At 37.6% G+C, this 13,613-nt stretch overlaps 1 protein-coding gene across 2 annotated transcripts in view; it reads left to right on the forward strand.

Moving 5' to 3' along the window:
* The first annotated feature begins 2,564 nt into the window (after positions 1 to 2,564).
* Positions 2,565 to 13,613, forward strand: part of soat2 (sterol O-acyltransferase 2) — a 17,333-nt gene continuing 6,284 nt past the window's right edge. Inside the window, exons 1-15 of one of the 2 annotated variants that reach the window (XM_017408582.3) lie at positions 2,565 to 2,761; positions 4,831 to 4,914; positions 5,205 to 5,263; positions 5,492 to 5,637; positions 5,745 to 5,798; positions 6,299 to 6,406; positions 8,124 to 8,406; positions 8,617 to 8,692; positions 9,173 to 9,257; positions 9,968 to 10,013; positions 10,260 to 10,389; positions 10,748 to 10,845; positions 12,183 to 12,281; positions 12,394 to 12,529; positions 13,000 to 13,145. In XM_017408582.3, the coding sequence (XP_017264071.1) occupies positions 4,839 to 4,914; positions 5,205 to 5,263; positions 5,492 to 5,637; positions 5,745 to 5,798; positions 6,299 to 6,406; positions 8,124 to 8,406; positions 8,617 to 8,692; positions 9,173 to 9,257; positions 9,968 to 10,013; positions 10,260 to 10,389; positions 10,748 to 10,845; positions 12,183 to 12,281; positions 12,394 to 12,529; positions 13,000 to 13,145 (1,542 nt within the window). In that variant the 5' untranslated portion in view covers positions 2,565 to 2,761; positions 4,831 to 4,838. The remainder of the gene's footprint in view (positions 2,762 to 4,830; positions 4,915 to 5,204; positions 5,264 to 5,491; positions 5,638 to 5,744; positions 5,799 to 6,298; positions 6,407 to 8,123; positions 8,407 to 8,616; positions 8,693 to 9,172; positions 9,258 to 9,967; positions 10,014 to 10,259; positions 10,390 to 10,747; positions 10,846 to 12,182; positions 12,282 to 12,393; positions 12,530 to 12,999; positions 13,146 to 13,613) is intronic. The other variant, XM_017408583.3, reaches the window with a different exon arrangement.

The raw sequence follows: 13,613 nt of genomic DNA on the forward strand, positions 1-13,613 counted from the left end.
CAGGTTATCACAAGCTGATAGAGTCCTGTCTTACTGACACACACTCACACACACACACACTTTGAGATTTAGCTTCTCATCAACCAGTGCCGTTTCGTGACCTTTGAAAAAACAGATAAGTTTTAAAGTCCTGTGGTGGGTGAAGTCAGAGATATCTGAGCAGATAAGTTGATAAACTCAGGTTCTGTTAACACACTCACTCTAAGCAAGCCGTCGTCCTCTCTCTGTCAGCCTCCTGATCAGACAGTCAGGATGAGAGAGTCGAAGGTGTCGGTGGAGGGATTGTACCACAAGTGTGTGTATGTGTGTGTGTGTGTCTGTTATCTGGACAGGATAGAGAACGTCTCAGTGATTTTTTTTTTCAATCAAACTGACTAATAACCAGACAATATCCTGCAAAATGACACTGGAAGTCACATCCCAAATCATTTTCAGATGAGAGGAAAATTTCACACAGTGACAACAAACATGTTTCTGTTAAGGAGGGATTTTTCTCTTTTGATCACAATAATTGAGAAACATAAATCTCATCTTGAGCCTGAGGATTTTTAGTGTCTGTTGTTTGGAGGATGTGAAGAAGCTGGAGGCTATCCCAGCTGATCCTAGGCAAAAACCTAAGTTTAAACCTGCTCCATCTAATCACAGAACAAAAATACGTTTATCCAAAGTGGATTTCATTTGCACTGTGGGAGCAATCCAATAAAAATCCATGCAGACACAGAGGCATTATGCAAACTTCACACAGTTTGTTTTTTATAGTTTTAAAATACACTCACATGCTTCACAAATCACAACTTATGCTTTACACCATCTAAACTTTTGAATTAGTTTTGCCAGTTTTATTTTACACCTCCAGTTTTATCATCATGTAATAAATTGTAGTTAAAAGATGCCCGAAGTCAGATTATTGCAGCATATACTGGCATATTTGTCTCTTTTCCCCTCTTTAACAGAAAGGTGTTACTTGTTACTCATTCTGTCACTGAAGTTAAAAAAAGAAATGTTTGCAAGACTTTATATTTTTGTAATGCTTTATTTGTTTGTACCCCTTGCTGACAATGTAACGCTGCAGTTGTTCAGTTTGACTTCCAAAAAGGTCATTGAACCTAAAGTTTAGTGTGTTTACATACCCCACTGAAACTGTTCACCTAATATGAACTGTTAAAACAGTTCATCTGACATGCACGCTGGTTGCGTATAAAGCTGTAAACGTTTGGATGACCAAATGTGTTTCTCTTTGTTTGTTTTATTGATTTGCTTTTCTTACAGTAAATATAAATGGAAATAATCTGGCAAGCCAAATTACGTGTGACACCGTAGCCTGAAAAAGCAGAAGTAGCGCAGCAGGATTTGTGTTTTTTTTAAAAAAAAGAAGAAGAAGATGGAGGCAAAACGTCTGTGTTTGTTTGTACAGTTGTGCGTTGCTTGGTTTGGTTTGTTCATAGCGTGTGGTTTAGTGCATGGAGTACTCTTTTTCTGTAGCTGCTGAGAAACAGCTTTGTTATCCCCTGAAAACTCATTTCAATAAATGCAAACCTGTGGTCATAAACTTGTATTGTTATCTTTACTTTCACTGCTGTTTTGAATGTGTTTAGTCTAAAAAAGTATTTGATTTTAGCTGAATGCTAACTATAAAAACATCAATTCAGCTGGTATTAACTGATTAATAACCAGGGAAATGTAAACAGCTGCTAGAATCAGATCATTTCCATCTTTAGACAAATAAATCTGCAGCAAAAGCACAAAAACTTGCAACATTTCTCTAATTTATGATAAGCTTTTGTGAAACATTGGTCCATCTGTTAAATTGTCTTGAACTGCTGTGAGTTCTTTGTACACAGTTTATTTTTGGAAATTAAGTTTGCTTGATTTCAATGCAGTTTGTTCAAATTATCATCCAAGTTAAATATTTAAACACTTGAAAAAGTAGGACAAAAAAACAAACTGATGTTGTGCAATGTTTAGAAAACATTACTCAACACATTTTTGAAATAAGATGTCACACTAGCATAAACGCGTCGTATTTAAACTCCTTTTTTTCCACAGGAGGGTTAGTTTGAACCAAGTCTGGATTTGTTTTAGGAAATATATGTTAAAATATTTAAAAAAAAAGAGGTAAACAATTCAAACTCTTCTCAAAGCTACAAATAAGATAAGATAATATATACTTTATTGTCCAATAAGGGAACTAGTCACAGAACATTGCACCTGCTGATAATGACTGAAAGAACCCATGGTTTCGTATCATGGTTTATTTTGCTCATTGATATCCTAAATGTCTTTCCTGATTGCATCAGATTCTACTCTGAAGTGAGAATATGTTGTATTTCTCAAAATTTTATGTTATTTCTCTCTAAAAAAAACTACCTATAGACATTCAAATGTTTGTTTGTTGTTGTTTTTCTTGCTGCACCTTATAAAACCTGCTCTAAGAGCACAAATCATTCAAGAATAAGACATTTCCTTTTGCAACAGCAGTTTTCCTGAACTAAAGGAGATTTCAGGACAAACCCAAACGTTCTGCTGCGTGACTGCGTCCAACGGGAGAGCAGAGGTGGGGATGGGCAGCAGAGGATGTGTCCTGCCCAGAGCCAGGAGCCAAGAGGCCAAAGTTCAAAATATCCCAAGAGAAAAAGAAAAGAACATGAATCAGAAACTGCTGTGACACAGACTTACTGAAACATCCGCGAGCAGGTCTGTCTCAGTGGGACTCGTCTACCAAAGAGGTGACTTTCATCCTGAGGACTGCAGCCCGCGAACTGTGAGTACAAATCTACCTGACAAACGCTGTGTGACAGCTGTCACTTTCATCTTTTATATTCTGCAGCTGGCATGGAGCTGTTGCTTTAGACGAAACAAAGGTGCAGAAGTGTTACAGCTGGATCTCAGCACCTCTGTAGTAGGCTGAACATTTAGGCAGAAAAACACAATCAGAGAAAATTAGAAACTCGTGATTGTGACCTAGTTTTTAGACATCTTCTGAATATGTTTTTGTCCTGAAAGTAAATCTGACCAACTCTGACTTTACGGGAATTTTTCTGAGATAGTGTAAACCACTGAGCTACAAAAGCTAAAGTGTAATTTGATCTTTGACCTCATTTAACCCAGCAGTAAAACCGTCCCTAAAGATGAGCTTATCAACCAATCTTTACCTCAGTATGACTGAGGTGTTCATAAACAACATAAATCTTGACTATTTGACTATAACTTAATTACAAAAGAACCATTTGATTAGCACAATATGCATCAAATAGCCCGGTTTTGATTTATTTTTGTGTGTGATTTATAACATTTCTTGTTTAATAATAAAGCAGGTATTGTAATTTTTACAAGCTTTAGTCAAGAGGGACTTGAAAATAAAATTTAATAAAAATGATTCTTGCCAAAACATAACTTATATTTTAGATTTCCTGCACTGACAGAGACACAAGTTAAAAATAATCAGTAATACGCCCACACAGGTTGTAAGACTCCCTTGCTTAGCAACAATTTAACCCTAATTTACACATACAGGAGTGCAGCTGATGGGTTCAAAGGTTTGTTCAGTATCAAACTAATACTGTTACCCATAGCTACGAATGAACAGATATCATTTCTTACACAAATGTGGCTATAAAGGGTTTGGTTTTTTTTGCACTTGTCAAAAATCTCAAATTAAAATGTTAAAAACAACCAAAATCTGGTGAATAACCCTAAACAATAAAGATGAATTATAGCTTTCTCATCACAAATGTCAACCTCACATGAAATTCTTCAAACATGCTAAGTGCGTCAGAGCCAGTGGGGGAAACAAAGTGCATGTGCAGGCTGGAGGTGAGCCTGAGTTGGCTTTAACATTTCTCGTGAGGAGTGATCAAACGGCGCGGATTAGTAAAACGGGGTCACTGGGTGTCTTTCAGCCCTCGCTTTAGCAGAGCCTCCTTATCTATAGAGTGTAAACCTTTGCTGGTGACAAGAAGCTTTATCATTTGTACACACTGGTCGGCTTGAACTACAATGACTGCTGATATGTTATTATGGAGAGTCGGTCAGTGGGTAACCACCGGTCAAAATAATCCGTATGTTCCTGCATCAAACACTTTCTCACCCTGGCAGCGTTGATGTAATTTATAAGTTAAAGTGGCAGCTCGTATATCATTTATTAATCTAAAAAGATTGACTCCAGTTACTTAAAGGTGTAGAATTTCTTGTAGGAATGCATATCAGCTGCCATCTTTTATGCCAGGGTTTTAATCTGAGCTAAACTAAACTCAGTGTTAGTCCTCAGAGTACATGTTGAGGATGACTCTCAGTGACAACAACGTCCAAGTTTAGCTCAGTAACAATATGATTAAGTCATAGCCATTTAGCTGGTGGCTAATATTAATTAGTTGTGGAAGCCATCTAGAATTAGATTGACTCCAAATGGTAATCAACTGAAGATGTACACCCAATGATTGCTTTCAAGCAAAAACATTATCGCCCCTGTTGCTTGGGCAGCAGGCAATAAAGACTGCCAGTCACCGTGTTATGTCACATCACTTGAAGATGGGGAAACACCTAACATAATGTAGGTTTTTGGAGGTGTTTCAGTGAGCAGAGCACTGAGAAAATCTCTGCTCTGAGAGATATATGAGAAATACACTGTCTGGATTACAGCACAGTATGATACCTTTGATCACCAAGGGCTTACATTTTCTCACAGCCACAAATATCAAGCAAACTGCAATTATTAATTAGCTTTTATTATTTTTATTTCCAACATTACATTTATCTGCTGGGAAACATCCTGCAGCTCTGTCACACAGCAAACTTCACTTGTTGGTTCTGTTACATTGTGATCCTTTTTAGACGTAACCATGACAACAGAGCCACCTGATGGTCCACGACGTCGGAACATCAAGACCTGTCAGGCTGAGGACACCACCGCTCCTGGTATTATAGTCAAACTGTGTTTTTAATTACTGTATAAAAAAAGGGAAAAGAAAGAGTTATGCATAGATTACAACGAAACGGTTGAAGGTTTTGTGGGTTTTTTTATGTTTCTCAAAACCAACATTACCTAAAGCCATCCCCTTGCTTGAACTGCAACATGTAAGATCAGTGCAAAAATTATGCAAAGTGTTGGATTTACGTTCCTCCAGCTCAACATCATACAGAATAAAAATGTGATGTAAATTGTGAGGCTCAGACAATTTGAGCAACATCTGTTCCTCCCTCTGCAGCTCGGAGTCGTGCTTATGAGCAAGAGGAAGATCTAAGGCAGTGGCAAAAATATGTACAGGTAAATTAGATGCTTCTCACTCATTCACAATCAACAAATTTATTGCTATTTTTACACCGGAAAGAAGAAAAAGTTTAACAAATGAAGAGAGAAGCAGTGGAGCTAGAGATGCTTTTTCTCATTATAAATGTGAAACACATACAGTACAGAGACAGAGATGTTGTTAAAAAAAAAAAAAAAAAAAAAAACTTGGATAAATAAATAATTTTCTCTCTCCCATACATGTAGAAGCTAAAGGTGAAGGTTTTGGAGCAGGTCCAGGATCAGCTTGGTGAAATTCTTGATAAAGCTCTGACTAAATCCATTGAGACTGAGCCCCCCTCTTACATTAAGTCCATATTAAATGGAAAAACAAGCCAGAAACAGCCGTCCAGGTGAGAAGGGATGCAGAGCTTACAATCCCTATATCCCAATATAATTCCAATTTTTTATATACTGCTGTAAGACACATCTGACTGTTTTTCTGTGTAATCTGGATTAGAGCGCAGAGAATGGATGACGGCAAAGTGTTTGTGGAACGGGCATCGCTGTTGGAGTGAGTAATAAAGACGCAGCAAATGAAAGACCAGCTTCACAGTGCAGCCCCAGTGGAGATAATTACTGATATTACTGAAAGTTTTCTGAAAAAGAATTCATCATCATGTGTCTTGTTTTGTCTCGACAACAGTCCCAACACCCGACAGGATGCAGAAGAAAAAAAAAGTGCTATTCATGCCCAGCTGGTTACAAGACTAATTATTTCGAGGCCGCTTCAATACAAATCTGGCAAAATAAACAAAAGATTTTTGTATACCATGCCCACAAATGTTGATTTACTTTACATTTCTCTTTTTACCTTAACAAATACAGGAAAAACACAATTTTAGTGAGGAAAAGTTATAAGATTATACAACATATAGGACAGAATTCAATTAGGAAAATCCCACTGGTGCTGTAAATCTTGTCTGTGTGGCTCTGTCTTGTTTAAATGCTCATGTGTTAGCTTTCATTTATTGTTTATCTCTCTTGATTGTTTTGTTTCCTTCTCCCCGTCAGCGAACTGTTTGAGATCAGCCATATCAGAACCATCTACCACATGTTCATAGCTGTTCTCCTCATCTTCTGTTTGAGCACCTTGGCTGTTGACTACATCGATCAGGGCAGGTCTGTGAGACAGGTGCATGTGTAGAATAATAATGAATTAAAGGAAGACTAACAAATGGTCTCAGTTAGGTAAAGGACCACCATGTTTTTTCCATCCTACAAAATTCTATAATTCTGTGGAACTTCATTAGAACAATAAAACACACTAAATCCCTCATTTATTATTGAGGATTATAATGGAAAGTTTCTGCAAACATGAAGGTTTAAAAACTCACAATCAGACTAGAAATTCTGCATTTTTTGCTAAAATACCTTGTGAATGCTAAGTGCTAAAGGACATTGCTAAAATGGGCCAACAAGGCTGAAGGGGAGTGTTAAAGCTTAAAGAATAACCCTAGCTAAAAGTAGCAAAAATCTCAGTAGCTAAAAGTTAAACGTAAATGGAGCATAGAAAGACAAAAATACATCAATAAATTTCATGAAAAACAACAGGGTGAATGCTGAATCAGCATCAGTGTTCATGTAGTTTTCAAACTCATCGGACTCTTCAGTCAGTCCTGTTCTAACTACTGGGCCATTGTCACCCTGGAAGAAATTATTTCCAGCATTTCACAACAGTAAAAAGGTGATAACTCAGAACTTCTTTGTATTGATTTGCAATCATTCTTCTATCGGTGGAACCAAACCATTCAGGTTAAATGTCCTCTACAGCCTGACAGAGACAACACATCTCCTCACTGCAGCAGTAAAACATTCAGGTTTTCCTTTAAGTTCTCACACTTCTCTGCTTTTGTCTGGAGATGTTTATGGTCAGATGCTTCTCAAACTCTATAGCCGTGAACCAAATCTAATAGAACACAATTATAGCCCAAAGCCTTTTAAAAAAACTTCTTTATTCACACTTTTCTTTTGCTTTTCCTCATTGTGTTTCTTCCTGCTTCCCTCGCTGCTCCTCTGCTCATCTGGCAGCAGAAGATAACATAATCAATCCTTCTGAGAGTTGCTTCTATTGCTTTGGGCAGCTCAGTAATGATTTAGTTTGTTGTTTGCAGTTTCAAATATTTTTTTTTTCATCTGAGAACAAGCTTCAAAAGACAACTCCTCTGTGTGCAAATTATCTGACATATTTACCCACAGTTAACATTGATTTTAACAAAGATAAACGGATGAAACAAACAAATTGTAACTAAAGCCCTTTAATTCTTTGAAGGCATGCATATTGCCCGCTGTCTTTTATGCCAGAGTTTTAAACAAAAACCATCTTAGGAGGAAAAGGGATGGAGTTCTAGCTGTTTTGATCAAACATTGTGAATGATGTTGTGCACAGTCTCATGTCATATTGTTAGATCCTTTATTAAAGTCCATCCAGTGATTCATGAGATATTTTAGTAACGGTACAGAAAAACACACACAGGTATGGGAAAAAAACACATCCACCCTTACACCTTCTGTGGCGGGCAATAATAATACCACATTAGCATGCAAGAGTGTTGAAGTGAGTAGGTATTATGAATTTTTTTACTGTTATCACCAGAGGGGACTATTCAAATGAGAGAAACAAATTCAAAGCATTTAGCTGCTTTTATTAAAGCTAGACATGCTTTAAAATCTAGAAAAAGGCAACTCAGAAACGGAAATTAAAGCAGAGAGGATTTTTTAATGAGAATGTTGTCATTATTTTTACATTTATTCAAAAAGTCAGAGCTTATTCTTTAGAATTATGTCCACTTGTGTTCATGTACTGGTCATAAATCAGATAACTTTTATACCATTTCAGGTTGGTCTTGGAGTTTGACTTGCTGTTCTATGCTTTTGGGAAACTGGGGACGGTCACCTGGGCCTGGATTGTTATGTTTGTTTACACCCTGTTTGTTCCCTACTACATCCTGGACTTTTGGGGTTCTCTATACCACAAATTCCCCTCCAAGTTGGGGCTGTCTCTGGTTATGGGATTGGTCCTGTCGGTCGCACAGACCTGCATTCTGGGACTGTTTCCAATCTACACCGTTGTGCACCACCAGCTGCCCCCTGCATCACGCTTTATTGTGATTATGGAGCAGGTAAGTGTGTGTGTGTGTGTGTGTGTGTGTGTGTGTGTGTTTGTATGTTTCTGTGGAAGTATCTAAGTAGCAGCTTGTGTTCTCACAAAAGCAGCATGTTAGTATTTTTCCAGTTGTTGTTGCTTTCTTGTTTAAAATTGAAACTCAGAATGTAGAAACTTTTAATACTGATACCTTGCCTTACATTATAACGTTATCTGATCTCCTCAGATTCGATTCCAGATGAAAACCTACTCATTCATAAGAGAAACAGTTCCTGTTATCATAAAGAATACACCAAAGGAAGGTAATGTACCGTATTGTTTTGATGTCAGATGTATTTACTCCGCTGGCGCTCTCATTACTCACAGTGACACTCTCAGACACACAGGGAAAAATGACTAAAACAGAACTCAGCAGGTTACCTAGAAAATGATTTATGTTGACATTAAACCCAACAATAAAAACACCTCCACTCAATAATAAGTCTTAATATGAACTTGTCTGAGACTCATTGTTTTGCTGGTCTTTTTAAGTTAAGAAAGTGAACGAGCATTGTGGCACTAACTATTAAAGAAGTAAAGAAAAAAATATATAATTTTATAGTGAATGTTTGTTTTATGTCTAAATGTGACTCTAAATTGTGGACCACAAACCTAAAATAACTGTTTTTATCTGAATTTGTTTTCATTTTTACTCAATAAACATGTTATTGATTAACATTGTTGCATCTCAAACTGAATATCAGTTGTTATAATGATAAAAACTGAATTGTCTTTTATTTCAGGTGAAAACCTCAGGTTTCCAACATTCTCCAGCTATCTGTACTTCCTTTTCTGTCCGACACTGATCTACAGGGAGTCATATCCTCGGTAAGTCGTAGTGCCATGAGTATGTTTCTTAGATAGCCAGGGTGCTTTTGTTTCTAAGGCATATCTTATTATCGCCCACCGTCATTGGATCCTTGGATGTTTATCTACGACTGATTACCTTTTAAAGTCAATCCAGTTCAAGATGGTCACCACAGCTAATAAACATTAGCAAACACAAAAAGGGCTACAACTCAGTCAGTGTAACAGATATTAGGATAAATATTATTATGCTAAACATAGACTTAGCATGAGAAATCAAGCAATAAATATTGCATTTATACATATTTACTGCACATACTGCATGTTCAAAGACATGCACACTGATCAGCTTTAACATGAAAATAAAGGTAAAAAATCAGGAATCACTGCAGTTCAGTGATCTGTAGGGAAAAGTCTGCATTCTGGCGTTCGTATGGATGCTGCTTTGACATTCTGCCACCTGCCTAAACACTTCTACAGACCAACCACACCTCCCACATAACAGAAGCACTTTCCTAGCAGTTCCCCCCTCAGCAGGAAATCACAGGAAAACTGCAAAAAACTGATGGTTCAAAAAATACGACTAGCAGAGTTTTTCCATCTGACATCCAAACTCGTCTGATACAAGTTTGAAAAGGTCTGATTGGGTCTGTGGGAAAGAGGCCGACACAGAGACATCTTAGTTTTTCTAACATCCTGCTGTTGTTTTTGTTGTTGTTTTGTTTTCGCAGAAATAGCCAAATACGATGGAAATATGTTGCTGTTTCTGTTGGCAAGGTGAGGTGAAACTCTTATTTCTGCTTGAGACTTTCATTTCAAATGTAATGACTTTGTATTTGGAACAAACTCTGCGAAGGAGAAATCTGGTAAAGTTCTGGGTTAGGAAAAAGCAAATGTTCATGTGTGAGCTGTGATAGTGTGAACCAAGGTGTGAATTAGTGCTTGTTGACATCATAAATCACACCACTTTCCTTTGCATCTGTTTAGTGAATGAGCTTTCCGTTTTCTCTGATCTATTTGCAGATTTTGGGATGCCTGTTTTATGTCCACTTCATCCTGGTGCGTCTCTGTATTCCCGTCTTCAGACTCGAGACCAGCCAGCCTTTTAGTAAACGAACAATGGTTCTGGCAGTCTTCAGTTCCATATTACCAGGTATTTCTCTGTGCCATAAGAATCCTAGCTGGAAGTCAAGTGCAAAAAAGCAAACATTTAATCTTCATTCTTTCTGTTTTCTTTAACTCCAGTGGGTTAGCGCTGGCAAATATATTACATCATATTAAGTGCAGGAACTGACTTTGTAGTGTATCAAAGATAAGATTAAAGATGCTATTTTGAAACCTGATCCAGGTAATTAAAGCTTGGCAGGTTTATTACTGCCGTAAAGTGGAGAGCTTTTAGAGTAAATGCTGATATTAAAGCATCAATATCGAGTTGCAGTTCTTCTCAGAAACCTGGGAGCTGTGCTCAAACTAAATGTGTTCCACTTGAAGTTCCCCTCTTTGTGTTTCAGGGATAATGCTGCTCCTGCTGTGTTTCTTTGCTTTTCTGCACTGCTGGCTTAACCTCTTCGGGGAGCTGCTGCGTTTTGCTGACAGAATGTTCTACAAAGTGTGTGAAACTTGTTGATTGTCGTATCAACTCTCCTGTGAGCACATTGTTGACAAAGAAACGCCCTCCGTGCTAAATGGGCTTTTGAAATGCAAGGCCTAGCCTTCCTTAAAAGATTGAATGCCACCTGCCATATTTCATACCAGAGTTTTAGACTAAAATTATCTTATGCTGAGAAATGAGCTGTTTTGGTCAAACCTTGAAAATAATCTCATATGATGTGGCGAGATGTCATGCTCAGAGTATGCGTTGTGAATGACTCTTAGCTACTACTACATCATTAGGTTAATCAGCTGTAAATGTACACCCAATGATTAGTTTCTGAAAGTTTCATTACGACTCAATTAGGAGTTCATGAGATATTTTGCTAACAGACACACAGGACTGATTCCAGTAGTAGACAAAGTTTGAAAAACTGATCTCATGCGATCCATTAAGTAAGTGTTGGGGATCAGTCTCAGCTACTACCACACCAAATTTTTGCTCAGTATCTGTAAATTCATAGCCATAGCCGTTTTCATTCTTGTCTAAGGTCAGTTGGGTGTGGCAGCCATCTTGAATGGGGTTGACTCCAAAAGTTAATCAGTTATGAATGCGTGTCCAGTGACTGCTTTTTGAAAGTTTAAGGAAAATCCATCTACTGGAATCATGAGGTGTTTTGCTAACACAACAGACAAATAAACAGACACGGGCAAAAATATTATCTGCCTTTTCAGTTTTGGCAGCAGCCATTAAAAAAAAAAAAAAAATCAGTAGTGCCTGATTATAGATTGTTTAATTTACATTCTATGTCAGACTCTGTTTGTATCTTTTGTTTGCAGTGATATGAAGGCATAACATTTTCACATTTTCTCAAATTAAGGGTTATTTGTCTACTCTTATGTTTGTGGTACTTTTCTTTAGAAAATAAACTGGGCTGTTAAGGCATTTGTCTATACATTAGTCCTTTTTTGTTTGCAAATAATGACTGGGATATAAAAAATCTACTTAGCACCTTTAAATTCCAGTCTTTTAAACGTTCTTTCTCTCCCTCTGGTAAGTGGATCAATTGGACAGAACTGCCAAGTCTTCAGGTTCAATCCCGACCTTCAAAGTGTCGAGCCAGTTGAGTTTTAAAGCTGTAATTGATCTGTAATGCTCATGTAGTTTCAGGAGAAAAAAAAATCAAAGTGATTTGCCTCTCCACCTGGGTAACCAGAAAACAACCGAACATAAAATCATTCGTGTCAGTGGGGATGATTAATTGCAGAGTTATTCAGGCTTTAAAAACAAACAAAAAAATCCCTATTTGATCCAGTCACACTGAATATTTTTTTTTTACTGTTTCTGTTTTCCAGGACTGGTGGAACTCCACGTCTTTTGCAAACTATTATCGAACCTGGAACGTAGTTGTTCATGACTGGCTGTATTACTACGGATACAGAGACTTTCTCTGGGTGAGCGGGTTGCCAGAACATAACAACAATTGATGCTCCTAAAGCGGTACCATCCAGCCGGACCCCTGAACTCTGACTCTCTCTTCTCTTCTCTTTTTTTGGATCTCTGCAGCTGTCTAACAGGAGATTCAAAACAGCCGCCATGCTCGCCGTATTTATTGTCTCTGCAGTTGTCCATGAATATGCTTTAGCCATGGGCTTCGGCTTCTTCTATCCCATCATGTTTCTCCTCTTTGGAGTCTTTGGAGGTGAGGGATGAGCTCAGTCAGACAATAATCTTTACCGCTTTATAAATTATACTGATTATGTGCTCTGGCAAAGAATATAATAACCTGAAAACTTTTTTTTGTAGATGAAAAAGGACAATATATGATTGTTTTATGGCATTGTTACTGCCACTGATGAATTGCTTGTTCACAGCTGGTTAATTATCAGCATAAATCTCTTTTACATTATAAACTGTGCTTTCAAACTGCCAATATATTGGCTTATTCTTCATTTTTGACATGTTACAGCTGTTTCCACAGAGCTCATTATGCGTAAAGTAAACACATTTGTGCATTTTGTCCATTCCCTGACTCAGTTTTAGTGTCCTGGTCGTTGCAGTTCACCTTTCACCTATTTGTCTTTTTAGTTGTCCTCATGTCACCCCAGATAATGCATTACTGATTAACGCCACTCATCAACATCATCATCCTCTCATGACCTTCTCTTTTAGTGACATTCAACTTCACCATGAACGACAAGCGGGAGAGCCCGGTGTTCAACGTCATCATGTGGGCGTGTCTCTTCCTCGGTCAGGGCGTCCAGGTGTGTCTGTACTGCCAGGAGTGGTACGCCCAGATCCACTGCCCACGGACGGGGGTACGTTCTGCAGCTGCATGTTTTCTGACTGGTCTCTGCTTGGAAATATTGTTCTGTTTTATATGTATTTATTTTAAATCATCCCATGTGTGAGATAATGCTGCCTGAGATCTCACAATCAAAAAAGCCTCTAATAAGAAACATAGCTATACTGCAGCTCTTTAAAAATTTGACTGAAATCGTGCAATGACATTTCTTATAGCAGCATTTATTAAATTAGTTTGAAACTAATTTCAGAAAAAAAAGTACATTTATGTGTTTCATTCAGTGAATAGTAAAGTGTGAAATCTAAAGAAAAACTGACAAAATAAATAAATAACTAGAGAAGTTGCATTTCCTGCGAAAATGCAGTGTGAATGCTTTTTTTGCTGAATGATTTTGCTGAAAGCGGCTGAAGATATGCTGAACAGCTGAAGTTTAATGAAGATGCAAAAAGTGGAACAGAAGCTGATTTGTAGAAGATTTGCA

Source organism: Kryptolebias marmoratus, linkage group LG4, assembly GCF_001649575.2.
Source record: "Kryptolebias marmoratus isolate JLee-2015 linkage group LG4, ASM164957v2, whole genome shotgun sequence".
Classification (NCBI taxonomy): Eukaryota; Metazoa; Chordata; class Actinopteri; order Cyprinodontiformes; family Rivulidae; genus Kryptolebias; species Kryptolebias marmoratus.